Source organism: Sciurus vulgaris (genome assembly GCF_902686455.1).
Source record: "Sciurus vulgaris genome assembly, chromosome: 7".
Taxonomy (NCBI): domain Eukaryota; kingdom Metazoa; phylum Chordata; class Mammalia; order Rodentia; family Sciuridae; genus Sciurus; species Sciurus vulgaris.
In genome coordinates, this window is record NC_136467.1 from 91,660,494 (window position 1) to 91,680,892 (window position 20,399).

At 37.4% G+C, this 20,399-nt stretch overlaps 1 protein-coding gene across 2 annotated transcripts in view; it reads left to right on the forward strand.

The window, feature by feature from the left end:
* Positions 1 to 20,399, forward strand: part of COL9A1 (collagen type IX alpha 1 chain) — a 143,559-nt gene that overhangs the window by 63,525 nt on the left and 59,635 nt on the right. Inside the window, exons 6-11 of one of the 2 annotated variants that reach the window (XM_079146528.1) lie at positions 4,319 to 4,715; positions 15,926 to 16,009; positions 16,747 to 16,767; positions 18,385 to 18,459; positions 18,756 to 18,791; positions 18,913 to 18,975. In XM_079146528.1, coding sequence (XP_079002654.1) covers positions 4,319 to 4,715; positions 15,926 to 16,009; positions 16,747 to 16,767; positions 18,385 to 18,459; positions 18,756 to 18,791; positions 18,913 to 18,975 — 676 coding nt within the window. Of the gene's footprint in view, positions 1 to 4,318; positions 4,716 to 15,925; positions 16,010 to 16,493; positions 16,676 to 16,746; positions 16,768 to 18,384; positions 18,460 to 18,755; positions 18,792 to 18,912; positions 18,976 to 20,399 lie in introns of those variants that run through there. The other variant, XM_079146527.1, reaches the window with a different exon arrangement.

The following is a 20,399-nucleotide window of genomic DNA, read 5'->3' on the forward strand; positions in this document are numbered from 1 at the left end:
ACTGGTGAAATTTATTAAGAGGTGAGGAAAGAAGGAGGAAGGAATTAGAAGAAAGAAGTAGGAGAAAGGAATTAAAAGAGGAGGTGAGTCAGATGGATGAGTTATATGGAGTCCCACAAAGATAGTAAAATATGTTCTTGGACAAGATATTTAAGCTTCAATTGCCTCAGCTGAAAAACAGGATAACCATCAGAAATATGTCATTAGTTTGTATGTGGAACGAATGTTGATACATGAGAGTGCTTGAGCAGAGCCTTGTACACAGTGGTGTTAGGTAAGTGCTGACTTTTAGTGGTGGAGCATGCTAGGAGGGGACTGTGTATGTACACAGGTCTCTTCTTAGTGGGTTCTTTCTAAGCTGCTCTCCACGTCCTACCCATTAAAAAGCCAGGTGACAAGCAAAGTAGCAATTGAAATTATTCTCAAAGAACACATAATCTTGGTTTAAAGGGATTTTCTGTGCTCAAGAATATAGGTTCTGAGGCAGCAAACACAAACAATTGCAGGATCTTATTGGAAGGAAAACATATGTCATATGGAACTAATGTGACAGTCATAATTTATTCTTTTTCCACATGTATTGTTTTAGTTGTAGATGGACACATTACTTTTACTTCTGTGGTGCTGAGGATTGAACTCAGTGCCTCACACATGTTAGACAAGCATTCTGCTAACTGAGCCATTGCCCCAGCCCTCATAATTTATTCTTATTTTATCTTTTCAATTATATTAAAGATATGAGATACATAATTCTTTGCCATTTTTTATTCCTTATTTTAGGCATGTTAGTTTAACATTGTCAACTCCTACTTACAAACATGCTATTTATTTTCCTTAAAAACAGAATTCTTAGCTTTATTTAGGTTAAGATCATAAATAAATGTTCCAAGGTTTGAAGACTTTCAAATCTTTTATTCAGATCCTTATAGTTCTCCATTTAAGATACTCTGTGAAGATTGCAATGTAATGGAGTAAATTATTTATAGACACAGCTTCTTTTAAATAATGTATGCTGTCAGGTTTACTTATCAATGTGCATGGCATATTTACAAGAGCAGAATTTTGGGTGCTCAAAAACAACAATAGGCTGACTATTTCATAAATTAGACTTGCGAGACTTTTAAATAGTCTTAGGTAATGCAAATGCATGTGTATTTTATTAATATGAGCAATAAATTGAATTTTATCTTTTTTCCATATTGACATACTGTACTAGTCTAGTTTGAAAAATGATTAACTTGATAGTCTTAGTTATATTTATATACATCACACACACATATATCTCTTCATATGTATGAAGAGAAAGAGACTTACAGATACTTTTGATTTAACAGTACATCTATAAATAAGGTATTCTTTTAGCAACATCAAAGCCACCTATATATATTTTTTTATGTTTACATACACCAAGTCAGAGATAATTGAAACATGTCCTATCTTACTTTCAACATAATCCCTTTGCTCATTGAATAGGAAAGGTTGAATGAAACATAAATTGGAAGAGATCCCTCAGTTAACCTCATGTCTTTGCGCTGGAGTTACCTGAGCATGTTATTGTGACTTTCTGAATCAAAACAGATTTATTTTTAGGAACCCATTTAATTCTGCAGTTTTTCTCACCATATTCATAGACAAATATACATATGCATATATATTTTTTAAGTCTAGAAAGGTAATGCTTAAGGAAAAGAAGAATGTAAAGCATTAAGATTTATCTTCCTCTGGCAAAACCCTCATACCTTGATAATGACTATCTTGGACAAAAATATAAAAATACACTCTTTAATCTAGTTGAGTCTAGATAATTAACTTAAAAGAATGATTAAAAGAATCTGTTTATAATTTGAATGGATACTTACCAAACTGCACTATTGAGTAAAACTTCACCCATTTATCTCCCAGCTCCAAATTTACTAAGGTTAATTAAATGAGATGTACCAACTTTTACGAGTTTTTATAGTTATACAATAGGCAGTATATTATATTGTCATTAGTGAACCTTAGTTTCTTTTCTAGAGGTTATTCTGAAATTGGTATGATTTTGAAAAATATAAAGTCAAAGGAAATAATGACAAACTAATTGACAAATTATGTTAAAAACAAATATCTGTAATGATGTGTTAGCTCCATTCTGAGAAAATAGGACTATAAATAGTTCTAGTATATTTTTTAATTCTTTAGCTCTAAACTAAATATTATTAGATGTATCTGTTAAAACTTGCTGTATACTTGACAGATGTAAAAGATATTTAGTGAACTGAAAACTTTGCAATAGGAATAATAAACATCATCATACAAAAATAGGTATTGATAAAGTCTTTCATCCAGTATTATAAAAACGAACCAAAATCATGGTTAAGCTGAATGCTAGAGTGCACACCTGTAATCCCAGCAATTTGGGAGGCTGAGACTGAAGGATTGCAGGATCGAGGCCAGCCTCAGAAACTCAGTAAGCCCCTAAGGAACTTAGCAAGACCCTGTCTCAAATATTAAAAAAAAAAAAAAAAAAAGGCTGGGGATGTAGCTTAATGGTAAAGGACTCTTGCGTTCATTCCCAGTAAGCCCCCACTCCCCAGTGGTTGAAAGGAGGATTTGGATGACAAAAGAGTACTCAGATGAAAAGTTCCACATTTTTATCTTGGACAAAGCAATGAAAATTTTTGAGGTAGTTGACCAAGATGGCAGCCTTTTGATGATCAGCTGGTCTCCAAGGTTGCATACATCATTTCCATTTTTTAAACTTTCTTTCTTTCTTTCTTTCTTTCTTTCTTTCTTTCTTTCTTTCTTTCTTTCTTTCTTTCTTTCTTTCTTTCTTTCTTTCTTTAATTTTTTAATGTGGTGCTGAGAATTGAACCCAGTGCCTCATATGTCCTAGGCAAGTGCTCTACCACTGAGCTCCCAGCCCCATCCCCTAGTTGACACATTTTATTGAAGATTTGCACAAATATTTGAAGAAAAGAAGTTAAGTGGGTTTTTATACTATTATATAATAGTTTTATAGATGAGGTCAAAGTGAAGAAAGAAAACCTTAGTAAATTAGTTTTATTTATTGCTAAATATCCTTGAAACTAAGGAATTTCCTAATGTAGAAATTCTTAAATGTAACAATATATTTTTATGTGACTGGCAATACAACATGACAATTTGATAGATTTTAATATTATCATTTTAGTTTGTAAAAATGAAAATAGAATCCATTGGGATATTTCTTCTTGCTTTCTTCTTTGCTCCTCCCAAGAAGGGGTATATGTAACAAGAGTTTGACCTGGATGAGTTATTTGCAACTCGGGGTCCTAGTATATAATTATTTCCAGAAATGTCAAATTTTATTTTATAGCAAACAAAATTAACTAGCATCTAGTTTTTCTAGCAGTTCTTCTTTGTTCAGAAATTTTCCTATGCTTAGGAGAAAGGGAAAGTATAACCTTTGAGTTGAGTCCTTGAAAGATGATGTTTAATCTGTCCTGGTTTTTAAAATTCAGTCTTCAGTTCTTAGTAGTTTGACTTCAACAGAAGATCCAAGTTGCAATCTCCAGATTGCTGTCTCCATGTAGATGGAGATGCCTTAGGTCACTAATGTTTTCACACTCCCCTTTAAGGCAGTAAAGGAAGTACAATGATAAATTGAGTTGGGGTAAAGAAGTAAAAATTGGTCATCTTTTGCTTGTCACACATCTGATGACAAGCAACCAGCTGCTACCTAAATGTCATACTTTGAGCTGCCTGGAAAAGACAAATAGCTTCAGTGTGAAGAAACTTCTAAGTAAGGTTTGCACACTCACTGATTCTCAAAATAGTTAGTGGGTCTAGAGTGAAACTGTAGGAGAATACCACAGCAGTTATGAAATAACAATCATAATATGTTACAAGCAAATTAAAAATTAAGTCACTTTAATTAAGTGATTTCATAAACAGTAGATCTGATTTGGATTCTAAATAATCTCAATCTCTTCTCTCACTTAAGGTAAGAAATGTTGCTAAGAACTTCCAAAGAGTTGGCTGAGATGGAATTGCTGAACAGTAGCTCTTTGGATAGCATAAATAGTAATATTGTTGGGATTATGTGGCATTGGGAACCTTCCTTAGCCATGAGGGAGAGGTTTTTTAAATGTGTATTTTAAGATGGAACATTAATGTACATGAATGATTCTGTGAAGGTCTTTATGAACAGTCATGAAAGAACAAATACTACATAGTTTTTCATACTGTATTCTTCCTGTAGGTCTAGTATCTGAAATAGCATAAGGAGGGAAGATGTTAAATATGTATGAAGCACAGAAAACCAGATTTATATTTACTATTTCAAAATTTTTCTCAGGCATTTATATCCCAGTGGACTGCCTGAAGAATACTCCTTTTTAACTACTTTTCGGATGACTGGAAGCACACTTGAAAAGAACTGGAGCATTTGGCAGATTCAGGATTCCTCTGGGAAGGAACAAGTTGGCGTGAAGATTAATGGCCAAACACAATCAGTTGCATTTTCATACAAGGGCCTGGATGGAAGTCTTCAAACAGTAGCCTTTTCAAATTTGCCTTCCTTGTTTGATTCCCAGTGGCATAAGATCATGATTGGCGTGGAAAGGAGCAGTGCTACTCTTTTTGTTGACTGCACCAGGATTGAATCCTTACCTATCAAGCCAAGAGGCCAAATTGATGTCGATGGCTTTGCTGTGCTGGGAAAACTTACAGATAATCCTCAAGTTTCTGTTCCAGTAAGTATAATATCATATAGTAGATGAAAACAAAACCAGGTCCTTAAGGCTGAACCCAGATGTCATTGATAATTAGCTGGACACCTCACATAGCAAGCAGTTACTCAAAATTTACTCAATCACTTATTTGACACCCTTCAGTGCCTGTTTTGAACACAGCATGTGCCAAATTGAATGGGGAATCAGAGGCAGTTAAGCTGATAGCTCCCGGTCTTGAGGAGTTTAAAGTCTATCTGAAGCATCCAGAATCCTTCTGAGTAACTCAGAGAGATACCCATACCAGTGTAGTACATATTGTGTATGTATAACTAATGAGAATATTCAAAGTAAGGTTAAGATGAATCCCAAATTCAATTAGGCAAGAATTCCATGATTCTGGGAGGCAACGAATTTTGAAATGGAAGGATTCGAATTGGAATAAAAAAAGTGCATTCCAGCAGAGAGAAAGACCATTAAATAAGTTAAGAATATGTAGGCCACATTCAAATGTCTATAGGCAGGTTTGGATGATAAATGTATTTGAAAATGTGAGTGTGTGTGTGGGAGGGAGGGAGGAATACTAACTGTAGAGTGATGAGAGATAAGATTAGAAAGTATCCTATGAACAAGAATTAAATTATATAGATGGTAAAATATATATTTATTGAGAAATAGGTCTTACATGACATATTATGGAAGTAAAGGATTTTAAAGCTTTGTTCATGATTTTATTGCAGAGGTTCATGCATATAAAGGTAAGGAATTTTATAAAGATCCAATAACTGTGCCAACAAGCACCTTATAGTTCTATTATTTTGAATTGTTACATTTTCGCTGAACAATATCCTTTTAAAAGGTTATTTTTATAATATTTTGACAGGAATTTTTAAAAAATGTATCTTAAAGAACACTTTAAAGGAAACTAAAAACATTAGAGCTCAGTATAAACAAATCACTGCTGTCTCTGTCTCTCATACTCGTATGGAGCTGTTAAATTCTAGTCACAAAACACATGTCATGGAGGGTAGTAGGGGTGATACAATGATTTTGAATTGTTTCTGTGCACTTCTCAAAAAAGAGGTTATCAGGGATCTCAGTAATGGAATTGTTCAAGTAACTTGTTTTTGAGGAAAGAATTGTGATTAGTGTGAAAGGTAGTGTGAAATTTCTATATTCTGTGATGGACAGGAAGCAATTTGTAACTGCCACGTTAATGCTTTGGCTTGTAGACTCTTGAGAAAGTATTTCTTCATCTAATGAGTTATCACACCTCAAGTGGCTGGGTTAGGAAGCCGGTGGGACCACTGTTGTGCCATCTTGAAATTTAGTGCAGCAAGATCTTTGCAATGATACTGCAGAGGTTTCCATACAGCACTGAACTCCTGTAATATCTCTGTCATTCCTGGACCACAGGTTGGGTGCAGAGACTTTAGGTTACTTCCTCACTGTGATGAATATCAATCAAGTAGTTTTAAAAAGGATTTACCGAATCATTGGGCTTAAAACACATTTCAAGTTTTTGTAATTCTGAATTTTGGGTGCTCAGATGTTATTAAATTGTCTGATTGTCAGGGTGATAAAGTCTCAGCATTATCTCATTATAATATAATCTTTCCAATGGTGTCATAACTGATTGTAGATTTTCTGACAATTATAGTCTCACATCACAATGGAGACCAGTTCATACCCATTATTTTCTATTTTATTGTGTAAGTAGGAACTTAGCCTCTGGTTTTACATTATTCTTCCAGCCCACTGAGGAGCTTTCCTAAGTACACATTCTGTAGCCAACGTTAAAAGTATTTGAAATAGGCATGAATAAATGTATTCCTTCAGAACAAAATCTGACTTACACACCAGGAAACACAAAAGAGAGTTGAGTCTAATGCCCCATTAAAGTTTCATATCAGATGACCATGGTGGTGGCAATAGCAGTATTGACAATGATAACTAAATTAGATCAAGATTATAGGCCCAAAACAGTTTGACCTACCTTCAAGGACTGCAAGTGACAATGTTAAATTCAAACTTTTACAAAATGTATTCCTTAACCTTTACCCTGGTAAGACCAAAAAGAAGAAAATGATATAAAAGAAGTCCATTTATACTTTTTAAAAAAATCATCTTAGTACCTGTACTTTACCAATTTGACATTTTCAAAATGCTTACATTCCCATTAGCTTTTTGATTTTGGCATCAACTTGGCAAAATAGCAAGTACAGATAAGGTAACCTTCATTTCTCGGCTAGAGAAGCTATCTCAATAGGTCTACTGGCTTGCAAGAAACAATGTTAAGGGCTGGGGAGATAGCTCAGTTGGTGGAGTGCTCACCTTGCAAGCACAAGGCCCTGGGTTCAATCCCCAGCACCGCAAAAAACAAAAAACCAATGTTAAGTATAAAAATTTTAATCTCTTATTTTCTTTTATACCAAGGAATTTTCTTTGAGAAAAAAAAAATGCATGAAATCACATATCTTTCCTTATAAAGCATTACATTGTTCTTACTTTGGAAGGTGTTAGTAATTAGCATGCTTTTTTTCAGACTTTGCAGTACAAACAAATATTAAAAAAGAAAGAATATTGTACAGTATATAAAGCATGTTCTTAGACATTAATCCTATTTGTTTGTTTACTCAATAAACTTTCATCGAGTGTTCATAAACTGTAGTCAAATACATTTGTTTTCTCCAAAGATGAGGAGGTGTTGGAGTTGGAGACCAAACAATGTGGCTCCTCATCTGGAGAATGAGTACACTGAAATACCTCCTCAATGATGTCAGGGTAGGGAGGCATGAAAGTGATGGTCAAGGATAGGGCGTGAGGTCTAAGAGGAAACCTGGGGATGAATAGGAGTTTTCCAGAAGGCTAGTCCAGTATTCTAGAGCAGATGGATTCTCATTTGAAAACTCTTCCCTTTGCAAACTTTGTCTTCCCACACTACTTCTCACTTTTGTTGTTGTTGTTGTTATTGTATATGTAGAACTTTATGGCAAAATGGGTCCTGAAAGTCAGTGCAAAAATGGTGGTCATCATTATATTTGCAGAAAATATTGGTTATTCAAAGAGATCCTTATGTCATACCATAAATAAAAATAGATATCACACAGATTAAAGACTTCAGTTGAGAGATAAAAACTGAATACTGTAAAGAAGTAACACAGAATTTTTTGTTATTATTTTTTAAATGAATCAGTTTAAGGGAAGGATTAATTTAAACATGTGGAAGTAAAACTACCAACTACACAGAAATAGATGAATCTGATAAAATAATTTTCTTTAGTACTAGGGATTGAATCCAGGGTCACTTAACCACTGAGCCAGATATTTATTTTGAGACAGGGTTTGGCTAAGTTGCTTATGCTTCTTACTTTTTAAAACTCAAGGTAGTCAAATACAAGTTGGTAGACAAAGCCCAGTGCTGATGAACTGCTCTTATTTTTGTTTTCATCAATTTGGGTAAAATCTGAAGTTGTTGGCAGTTATTGAAGATCAACCATGACTACTGGACCCTTGGAAGTCTTATAAGGTGATGGGAAGTGATATGCACATATTGTGAAAGAGCTATACTAATAGGTCATCCTTTTCTCAATGTAGAGACAGTAAATATTCAATCTTACAGTGTCAAAACTTTTAATTTCAAGTAAAATAACATGAAATAGAATGAAACAGTAAGGAACAGTATGTTTTTTCCATTTTTCTTCATGCAATTGGATTCACTCTGATCTTCACTACTTTTTATTAATTGATTTTTTCTTAATAAATAAATCAAAAAGAAAATATCTTTTCTACAGATATTATCAGTTATCGAAAGGTAGCCCTAAGAATTACATAATAAAATGCAGTTGAAAACATTTGCTGGATCACTAATGCTAAAAGATTCACTTACACATTGTGATTTTCCCCTGTCCATCTATTTTGTCCCCTTCCTTTTCTGAATTGGAAAAATAAGCCAATTTCAAGAGGTTTTCATAATGATTGTGATAGAGCTGTTCATGTGGTCTACAACTCAAATACCTTCTCATCATTCATGGTTATTTAGTGGGCTCAGAGCATTTTATACGTTTTCCCAATGTACTGCTGTAAGATTGTTAGCTTTGATTTTGAAGCAATAAATTCCTTATTTCCTATTCTCCTTTGTGCCTGTATTTTAGGATAGTGCCATTTATTCCACTGCAAAGCTCAATTTCTTGGCAGCATACCATAAAAACATGTTATTTTATGATAGGTTCTTTATTGTTTGTTGTCAGCATGATTGCCTGGGAGAGTTATTTGGTACAGCTCTATTAGAAAACAAAGTTAGCCTTTCTCCCTTTTCAGGGATATACACTGGGAATCTGGGCTTATTTGAGGGAGGATAAAAGTTTATATGATTTTACAAATCTATGGCTCAAACCATTCTTCTTTTTTTTAACCTCTGCATATTCCAAATAAATCATCATAGAATGTGATAGATTTAATGCTTTTAAAAGTATCTCTCAAATGTGTTGCTTTATGTTTAGTTTCATTAGATTCAGGAAAAATGTGAGAGCTAGTAAAACTGTTGCTGAAAAAGCTATTTGTCCTTTCCTTTATGCCACAGAATTTAATCACACTAAACCAAATCCAAAAGTAATTAAAATTTCATGTATGATAACATGGGGAAATAAATTTTGAGGTTGTGATTAATATTATTTCTGGTATTAGATAAATACTGCAGGAAAGTTATGTTTTCAGTGATTTAAAGACTATATATTACCTATTATACATAATATCTAGACTATTATGTTTGCTTATTAAGTTGTTTTGACAACTGTACCTTTTTCAAATACTTTTTTTACTTGGAACTATTAAATTAATAAAATAAATGGTAATCTTATTTATACATAGCTATGAGAAACACCGCTTATAACACTCTAATTTGATTGAAGTATTTTTTGAAACTGACTGTCAAAACAATTTTCTGAAGATAAAACCTAGCCTGCCGCAATGTAGACCATATTAACAGCATCAACTAGATTTTCCACTAGGTGGCAATGAAATCAGAACACACAGAAATAGAACTGTCATTATTAGGGGAGGAAGCTATTTATGAATAAGTAGAATAAAAATTAAGTGATGACCAAACTTGCTTTTAATAAAAAATAAAAAACACAAAATATTTCTATTGGCTTCAGCTGTGCCCATACAGTTGCAGGACAAAAATCAGTGCTATTAGTTTTTCCATTTCTATAAAAATCTATGTAGAAGATCATAAAGAAATTTTTGTTCATGCTAATCTCTGTATGCTTAGTTTCTTTGGTTCCAATGTGGTGTCAATAGGATCATGGGCTTTTAGAGCTGGAGGAAACATGGAGTACATCTCATCCAAACCTCTCAGTTTATATGTGAAGAAACCGAAACCCATGGAGGAGAAGGGGCCTGCCCCAAATCATAATCAAATCACCAGCAAATATAATCAATTCTTTCTTTGAGATATCACTTATTCATCTCTGTGTATTCATTCATTAGCAGTCAACAACTGTTTGACATCTTAGGTTATAGGCATTATTTTAGGTGATAGAGGAAGACAAAAATTAATACTTCAATGAGGCTTACATTCTGGGGGAGGAGACAGACACCATGAGTAACTGAGTGCATGTATAGTGTGCCTGGTAATCATAAATTATATAGGGAAAAACGTAAGTGGAAAATCAGAGTGCCTGAGGGAAGGGAGAAGGAAACATTTTAGAAGAAAATTGAAGGAGTTGAGGGAGCTGGCCTGTGGATACATAGGGGAGGAGGTTTGCACGAAGAGAGAACAGTGTGTAAAAGGAACTGGCGTCCATGTTTGTCGGCTGTTTGAGGACCACCTGCAGAGTAGAGTGGAATGAGAGAAATGGGCAGTGGGGCTGGGAGGGATCATCATGGAGATGTGGTGGGGAAATTGTTAACACCTTGCCTGTCATGCTGTGTGAGATGGACATCAGATGGTTTTGTGTTGATAAGTAACATGTTCTCATCTTCTGAAAGGATCTCTCTGGTTCTATTTTGATAATCTATCGTAGGAGGAAGAGAAGAAAAGAAGCACTTAGGAGCAAGAGAGACTTTCAGAGTTACTGGAATGATACAGGCAAGGATAGTCTTAGTTTGGAACATGGTGGTAGTGATGGAGTTGGTGAAAGGTGGTCATATGTTGATAGTTTGAGGATAAAGAAAACAGGATTTGGGGTATAAGAAAAAAGAAAAAAGAAAACAGTATGATACCAAATGTTTTTGGTGTAATTAGAGGTATAAAGTTGCCATTTACTATAGCAAGAACAAATCAAGGAGAATATCAGAGGTTGGTTTGGAACATGTAAGATTGACTAGGAATTTGGTCATTATTAAATATCTAAGGAAAATGCTGAGTAAGTTAGGCGTGTGCTTCTGGAAATCAGGAGACAGGCTCAGTTGAGAGCTGAACTTGGGGAGTTGTCAACATATATGTGGTATTTGAGGTCATGAAATCACCAAGAAATGAGTCCAACACAGAACTAGGGCTGGGTCCTGAAATAACCAACATTTAGAGGTTGTTAGATGAAGACTTATTAAAGGCACTTAGAAAGGAGGAAATCTGTGATATATGAGAATAGGAGATTTTAGTGTTCTGAAATCCAAGGGAAAACAGTATTTAAAGGAGCCTGGAACAAGAAATTAGTGCAGTTGCTTTTGGTAGGTCAAATAAGAGGATTGAGAGTTGTCTATTGGATTTAGAAACCAATGAGGATGATTTGATCAAAGAGCCATTGGAGTGTTGGAAGCGAAAGTTCAATTGTAAAGAATTCAACAGAAAATGTGGAGGGGAGGAATTAGAAACAATGAATATAGATAACTCCTTTGAGTTTTGTATAAAGGGGAGCAGAAAATAGGATGAAAGCTGAAGAGGGATGTGGAATGAGGACCAGGTATATTTTTCCAGTTGACAGGAAACCCAGGATGCTTCATCATGGTTCAGAGTGTGATACTTGTTGACTCTTTAATATAGCAGTCTCTTTCTGCATTAGAGGATCACACTCATGATCAAATGAATCTCCTTGAAAATGCCCTTCTAAATCAGATCACTTTTCCCCATTCCTACACTTTGGATAAAAATCTTTGATGACAACCCAGTAATTATCTATCCAATATCTATTCAAATTCTTTATCTTAGAATTCAGGGTGAAAAAAATTATCAGAAGTCTATTCTGTCCCAGGTCATCTGATCTCTTCTCAGTATAACACTTTCCATCCTTGTTGTCCAGTTTCTCTCTTTAGGATCCTGATCTTTACCCTCCCCATTTCTGCATATAAAAATCTTAATTACTTTTCAGGGCCCCACTCACATGTTACATGTTATGTGATCCTTTCATTGACTACTTCAGCCAGAAAAAGTATTTATGCTATAGTATTTATCATCAAAAAGCATTTTAAACTTAGATTCTGCCTTATATTCTTGATATTTTTGTGTCTTCCATAATACTTATCTCAAACCACATGTTATATAAAGACATGTCAGAAAATAAATGACAATGTTCCAGGTGTTCTAACTTCAAGTCTACTGCCTTCCCCTTTCACCCTGTGTGTTAGCCTTTGCTATGATCCAGAAGAGTTCTGTCTGCTCATATTTAATTATATTCCTAGCATGGTGTATGGAATTGCATGGCTTAGTCTTTGTAAAATTGGGAGATTTTCTGATTTTGAGATAGGCGGAGCTTCCTGCTTATATCCAGGAAGCTTCACTTGGTAGAAGTCCTTTTTGATGGTAGGAACTAACATTTCATCATAAACTGGATGATGGAGACAAGTCCCATAGTTTGTTATTAGAATTACCTCTTAGAAGGAAAACAGTTGTCTGTCATTAGTTTTTATTTAGTTATCAAGAAGACAACTACTTTATTAATATTTCTCAACAACCCATTAAAATAAGTAGAAGTTACTATCTTATTTAAAAAGTAGAATATGGAGCAGAAATTTTTTGCTTGAGTGTCTTGTCTCCTGGACATGTCCCCAGTCTCAGGAGAGGTATATCTTCGTGTCCTGTAGAAAAGGGTTAGAGAATGCCAGCTCTGGACAGATGTGAGGCAGTTTATATTCACACCATTCAATTTCCCTTGGGATAATGGAGAACCATTTTATTTTGAGGAGGGCAGATTTTACTAGAGAAGTTTATGGTCTGCCTAATAGTTTTTAAAAAAGTTTATTTCTCTATATTTCTGCACTTCTTTCACAGTGTGGGTGGGGAATATCCTTGGTTTTCCTAGAATGTTTCTTAGTGGTTGGCTTCTATAGGGACTTCAAAAATGTTGCTGGAGGACTAAATTAAAATACTCGTCACATATATTTTGTCTGTGAGTTTTCAAAGAGAAGAGTGAGTCCAGGTATGAAAGTGAGAAACGTGTAGAAATCAGCATTTTAGCCGTCTACCGAAAGTGATTTTTGCCAAAGCACTCTGCCAATCTTCCTTCAAAATAATTAGCATGCAAATTGGAAGTCATACTGCATGCCAAAAAAAGTGGTTGTTGTATAGATTATTATTAGTGCTTAGGTGGTGTTTATGTGGATGCGCAGATGTGCTGAGAACCCTTGATCTATGTGGCACTCTGAACGACTCAGGCTATATTCACAGATGAATTACATTTCATTCTCCCATTATTATGTGCCACAATTGCATTTTGCATGTTTAAACAGGTGTACTGATTTATCTAGAGAGAATTACATTTTTGAGAAAACAGTTTAATGAATTCACATTTGCAATAAGTAACTTTAATGAACTAGCTAAACAAAAGATGTAAGTTTCCTGGTTAGCCATATAATTAATGTTTCTCAGGATGATTAAGGTTTGAATTGTTTTACACAATCAAAATATCATACATATACAATGCATGCCTAGTTTGAGTTACCAATCCACAAAGAACTAGTAAATAAAATTGTGTGAGTGGGCTTTTATTCTGAGGACTGGAGAGGAAGAACACATCTTTTTGTGTTCTGCAAAATTCTTAGCTAGTTAGAAAAAGAATGATAATTCTCTTTGCTATGTGATATTTCGTTATACACATGAATATGTAAGTGTGTATAGGCACAGCTGTCAGTTTGTAGAGGAACACTAGTAATTTTGCTTCTGGATATATTTCTATAACAAGCACACAAAGTGGGGACGTTTGAATTTTTATGCAAGTTTCTTAGTCTAGTTTTGAAGTTTTCTGGCAGATGGTAGAAACAAGCTTACACAGTTTTAACTTCTAGTTCTCTCTTCTCATCTTATACATAAAGTTCAATCATCAAATGCCTTTGTTACCAACTTTGAAAGTATGATTCACTGTGGAGATAGTATGTATTCTTCAGGGAGTTCAAGTTTCTCAATTTTATTGTCAGAAAAATTTGGAAGGCCAGCTCTGTCATTTACTAACTGTGTGACTTACACAAACAAGCTAAACTCTTTTATCCATCTGTGAACTGACTCACATGCCAGATATTTAAAAATAGCCATTAAGGAAAAATTTGTTACATTCTGTTTTTCATCTTCCTTATATATATTTCCACTGAAATATAAAACAAAACTCAAATAAAATCTCAAGTAAGTAAGACTACTCTGATCAAAGTAAAGTTTGAACAAGATGATTTCCTTGACCAAAAGAGATTGTGCAGTTTGGAAAGCAGTCTTCTTCAAGATGTCAGTATACTACTGTTAAACCATCCACATCATGGATCAAAGATCAGCATAATTCTCACGCACTATAGATAACTTCCTATCTTAAAACATGTTTTGACTTATCTCCTCACTTAGTTTCTATCCCACTTAACACATTTTTGCCAATGTCCACATTTTTCTTGAGAAAAGGCATGATAATGGAGGGAAAAAAAATCTCATCATTTCCAATTTCAGTCTCCCATCCAGTAACCTCAACTCAACTCTGGTTGCTGCTTCAGCAGTGGAAAAAAAAAAATATATATATCTAACTTCACTCTAGATTCAACAGATCTAGAATCCATCTGGTGGGTGGGAAGGAAGGGAAGGTAAACTCTAGGATGGGTGCCAATGCAGAAATGTAAAAGCTTACTGGTTTATTTTTCACCTCTGCATAAAATGGAAAATTTTCTTTTGGTCAATCTTCCCTACCTTCATGTATAGAAAGGAAGGACTCCATCCATCATTGTCAATTTCAATCTTCCATCCAGTAATCTCAGCTCTGGATGTTTCTGCAACAGTGGACAAAAAAAGATATCTAACTGCATTCTAAATTCAGTAGCTCAGATCTACCATCTATTTGGCAGGAGGAAGGATGAAAGAAAAGAGGTAAATACATAGATTTGGTACCTACATATGTAACTAGACACTTTTATAATGCCAATAGCATCTACTGACCAATAATTAGGAATCTAATTTAAAATGCTTAGCAAGGAACCTACTCAATACATAGTGACCAGAATGACACATGGCTTCAGACTTCTTGTGGAATTTGAATAATTTTTTTTTTGTCATATGAGGCTCTTTTCAGATTTAGAATTGGCAATTCTTTCTTTGCTCTATTTCTTTCTTGTTGCATCTTTCTTCCCAAATACCTGTTAAAAGTATAAGAAATTGTCATGATATATTTGCAGTTAAAGTGGCTAGAAGGTTATGCAAAAATTTTGATCTTTTTCTCCCAAGTCCTAGATTTCCCTCTTAGTCCTTTCACCTTCAGTTCTTGCTCTTCCCATTTTAAATGGAGACCACTCCATGGAGAATGTTTTCTTTAGTATGAAAATTGTTTTCAGGACTGCATTTTCTTCCTTCTACTTGTTCTCTTGGTTGCCTTTTTTTTTCCCCCCCCAATCCTCTCTCTAGTCTCCCTGCATATATTTCCTATGGAGTTCATTAAGCCGGGTTTCCAGTGCAGACTCTGGCTTGTGACTTGGACAGTCCCCTGTTGTCTCTGAACTTCATTTTAATAGCATCTACCTCTTGAGATTGTAGTAAGAACAGAAATAGGAAATCAGTGCTAGTGGTCAGTTTCCTGGCTAGGGCTATGCTGGAATAAATCAAAGCTAAAGACAGCAACATCCGAATGATCAGAGAAACTTGGGAAGAACTTCCAGCTGATTTCCATTAGAAAACAATTTCTATTTAAGGAAAAGCAAAGGTCTATTTGAGGTCAAGAAGTTCAAGTTGGTTTTGAATCAGTTAAGGATTAGACCATACTTAAAAACATCTCTCTTAAATGACCTGCTCAGTCAACCAAAAGAAAGTTAACTGACTCTCTGCTGCTTTTCACCAGTTTGAACTTCAGTGGATGCTGATTCACTGTGACCCCCTGAGACCCAGCAGAGAAACTTGTCATGAGCTGCCAGTCAGAATAACGGTGAGTCCTTTGACCATAAGCTAAGGGCAGCTAACCACTTTTCACTTCAACAACCTCCCCACCTCCCTATCTCCCTTTCTTTCTCTAAAGAGTGTGTGATTTGATGTACTGACCAGACAGGCATTAAGGAAGCATTGGTCTTCTTTGAAGCCTGGTGGGTAGAAACTACCTGGGGCAGGGTAGGGGTGGGGGTCTGTCTGGTTCTTCCTTTGGTGGCTTCCCATTTCCACTCCCAAACGTCTCTCCAGAAACACTGGAGTTCTTTAAGCCTCCGGGAGAGGTTCCTAACAGGGAAAGGCAGAGCTGCACGCTCAGGGCCGGCCTGTGGGGCCGCAGGGAAAGGGTTAAAGGGGACTGTTGTCATTCTATCCGTCCTCCTGCTAGCTCTCCTCCAATCCCCAGGACCCTCTCCAGGGCCGTTCATAAAGAGAAGGAACGAACGAACATCTCCCAGGCCAGGCCAGGGCATATTTGTTACCATTTCTCCTGGGGCACTTTCTGCGGGGCAAAGCGCCACTTTATGCAAGAAACCTAGAGGGGCAATAGGTTTCAGAACTCAGTGAGGGGATTAGCCGAGCGCAGCAGGGCATGGCCTGGACAGCCCGGGACCGCGGGGCTCTTGGGCTGCGATTGTTGCTCTCTGGGCTCTGCTTGTGCGCGGCTCAAGTAAGTTGTGTGCGAGTTCGGGGTGGTGGTGGGGACACCTTCTCACTTTCTCCCCTTCTTTGCTTCCACAGCCCAGCCAGACTACCGACGAGGTAAGCTAAGGACCAGAAGTGCATTTTTTCAAGCGCGCAATAGGAAATGTGGGGGCGCAGCTGTTGGGATTGTGTAGGGAAGGTTCAGAGCATCCCCAGAGCTCTCAGACTAGCGCTTGTTGCAGCCTAGAGCACCTGCAGCAGGCACCCTCGGAGTGTGTGTGGCGGGGATGGATGACCCCTTGGCCTTGAAAAGGGGCCTCCTCCCCTATTTGGTCCCCAACACTGATGGCTAAGGCGCTAGAAGTAATGGATAACTCAAGAATAGGACTTAGTTTTTAGCCTGCATGGGTTCTTACCTCCCCTCCCCCACCCGGGTCAAGGTCTAGAGCGGGCCTTGTTAGAGAAGGCAGGAATTCAGGCAAGCACACTCTCCAGCTCTTCCAGCCCGTGGTGGTTTTACTAAATCCCGAGTATTGCTAGCGATGCGGGTGGCTCCAAGATTGGAATCCGGCAGCCCTGGCTCCCTCAAAATTTAAGCAACTTCCCTAAGGCTGGGTGTCTCCTCCCTCCAGCACAGGAAAGCACCCGGTGGGGGCCAGGAGGGGCGGTGTTAAGTCCAGCTAGGTTTGAGGTTTCACTTACAAAGACCCCATTGTAACCTGTCTGGTCATTGGAGTTTAGAAAAAGTTTTCCTTGATGAAAGAAGCTTTCTTCTCTCTCCCTCTCAATCGTTTTAAATTCAGAAGCAGGGAGGGAGGGGGCTGCCTGGGGGTGGGTCCCACATTCCCTAAGCAAAGTGTTCATACTGTTTCAGGAGCCAGCATTCCCTCTAGCACCATCAAAGCCTAGCTGTTTGCAAGTCATAAAAGGAGTTACACCCTAGGGTCAGTCTGAAATTTGGCACAGTTTTGAAGCAAGCTGCAAAGATCTCATGCAAAGGAATGTCACTACAGGTAGAACTGCAGTGAGGCCAGGGGCTGGATCTTAAAGCTCTCCTGCCCTACTCCTCCCAAATCTTTTCCTCCAGAATCCTCCCCCAGATTCTACTGTCAAAGAAAGATTTACAAAACCTTACTGTAAAGTGGAGCATTTCCATTCTTGTTCTTTCCATTCTGGCCAAAACACTGACTTGCAATTACTGATTAAATCAAAGTATTATGTGACTCCCATTTTTATTGAATTCCTTTTGGGAAAAATAAGCATTAGACCCTCCCTTCTTCATAACCTCACCCCCCTCTATTTTGGTTCCAGAATTGAACCCAGAAGGGCTTAACCACTGAGCCATATCCCCAGCCCTTTTAAAAACATTTTATTTAGAGACAGTATCTTGCTGAGTTCGGCTTTGAATGTACAATTCTCCTGGCTCAGCCTTACAAGCAGCTGGGATTACAGGCACGTGCCAACGCACCAGACTACAAACCCACTTCCTTTTAATGCTCTCTGGGAAGGTGAGGTCAAGAGAAGTCAGTTCTCAAGTTGTGGGAGTACCCTTCGTTCAGAATATGGCAGAACCAAAACCTGCTTGGAAATTTGAAATGCATTTATTATACTGGGTTTCAAAAAACTGGTTTCCATAAGGAGGTAGGATAAGGGGTTGTTAGGACACCGCCTTAACTTAACTTGATCCTTGTTGCCCAAAGTGCTTCACTAACCCGTGTGTTCTGTTTTTGCCAGAGAGGTCCACCAGGAGAGCCGGGGCCTCCTGGGCCTCCGGGGCCCCCTGGAGTTCCAGGCATTGATGGCATCGATGTAAGTTTTGGTCTGCAGGTACCTTCTGTTCAAGCCTGCTCTTTTCCACAGTTTTTTTCAGTGGTGGCTCCCCTTTCGTCACCTGCATAAAGGTGGGACTGGATGGAGATGAGAGTTGAGGGTTGGATTTTAGAGCCCGAGGACTTTGGGAGAAGCGCTATTAGTCCTGCCTTTCCCCATTGCTCATACACCTCCAGCTTACCCTGTCTTTGTCCCTGTGGTCAGCTCGCCTGGGATTGTCCCAGGGTGGACCTAAGCTTCTACTCACAAACTGCTTTCTTCTTCTGTGCCTCCAGGGTGACCGAGGTCCTAAGGGTCCCCCAGGTCCCCCGGTAAGTTGATCAGCGCGATGACACCCCACTTCCTTCCTTTAGATGTGTTTTGCAGCCACGCGTCCAAAGAGTCTCAACTTTGCATCTTTTTCTTTCCCTGTCTTATCTTCTTCCTGCACAGGGTCCTCCTGGAGAACCGGGAAAGCCAGGAGCTCCGGGAAAGCCCGGCACGCCCGGCGCTGACGTGAGTAGGCTGAATAGGTGAAAGTGTTGGGGAGCTCAACCCAGCCCGGGGTGTGTGATGGGTGAGCCTGAGCTTAGACTTGCTCATAACGCCTGACCTGTGGAGCTGGAATCTCCCCGAAAGGGGCTTGAGCGGTTGGAGCCACCTACATCGTGGCTGCGAGGAAAGAAACTCATAGGAAGGCAACTCAAGTCATACCCCAATGCGGGCACAGGGAGGAAGGGGCCGCAGTGGTGGTGGGGGTGGTGATGGTTACCACCAGCACAACATCTGGTCTTGCCCTTTCTCTGGTACTCTCTGAATTAATTTAAAAAAAAAAAAAAAAAAAAAAAAAAAAAAGTACCTGCAGGCTTGCAAAGGGACAGAGATAGAAAAAAGGAAAGGATGTTTGAAGTGAATGAAGGTGTGTGTGGGAACGGGGCAGAGGCAGAGAAATGGTCAACACATAGCAAATAGGAAGTTCAAAAATTTTTTTGTCTTTTCCTTTTTAATTTTTTGGCTTAATATTACTGACAAAAATGAGTTGACTAAGGTTAGTTGAAGATTGGGAACCAGCAACCTTTCTCCAATGTGCCCTACCCTCCACCCCCATAGGAAGGAAGTTCCGATGCTGAGATAAATGGTAAATAATATTTCTTCAGAGTAAAATGACATCAGGATTCTCAGTTTCTCCTCTCTTCATGCATTCTATTACTTAATGAAGTCCCACTATAGACTAGTCCTTGATTTTGTCCCTGGGATACAAAATGAAGCCAGAAATGGCATCTGTTCTCAGAGAACACATAATAGTGCTCCCCCACCCCCCAGTTTTCCAAAGGCCTTTCTAAATGAAACAAAGCGCCCCAAAACCTACAATTATAATTTCCAAGAAAATTTGACTAGAGTTTAAGACAGATCCTTTATTTTGAGAAAGAGAAAAAGTAGTTGGATTTTAGCTGTTGTTAAGACATGCTGTCTCTGTCAGGATTACCATAATCAGGGTACTTTTCTTTCTCATTTGATGCTTCAGGAGTTAGACTTTGTTTTACATTTCAAAGACCCTGGTTTGAATTTTCTGTGTATGCAAAATGGCAGTACCTGAGGTACCCATGGACTGATACTTGAATAATAGAAACTGAAATTATGTAACTTTCTGGCTGTCCAAGCTTTTTGAAACTGAATTACTTGAAGTTGTCATATCATAATAATAATGTCTGATGAAAATAAGACCACTAGATAAACTAGTAGTCTAATATGAGTTAAACTTATTTCTGTATTCCTTTGAAACTTCAGTTGACCTTTTGAATGAAAACAAAATTTCCAACTAAATTAAAAAAATTTGTTTTGGTAGTTGAAGCATAAACCAGTTATCTGAAATCTTATCTTTATTATTAATTTGCAATATAATTTCAGGCAGATGGCTAGACTTAACTGCCCCTCAGTTT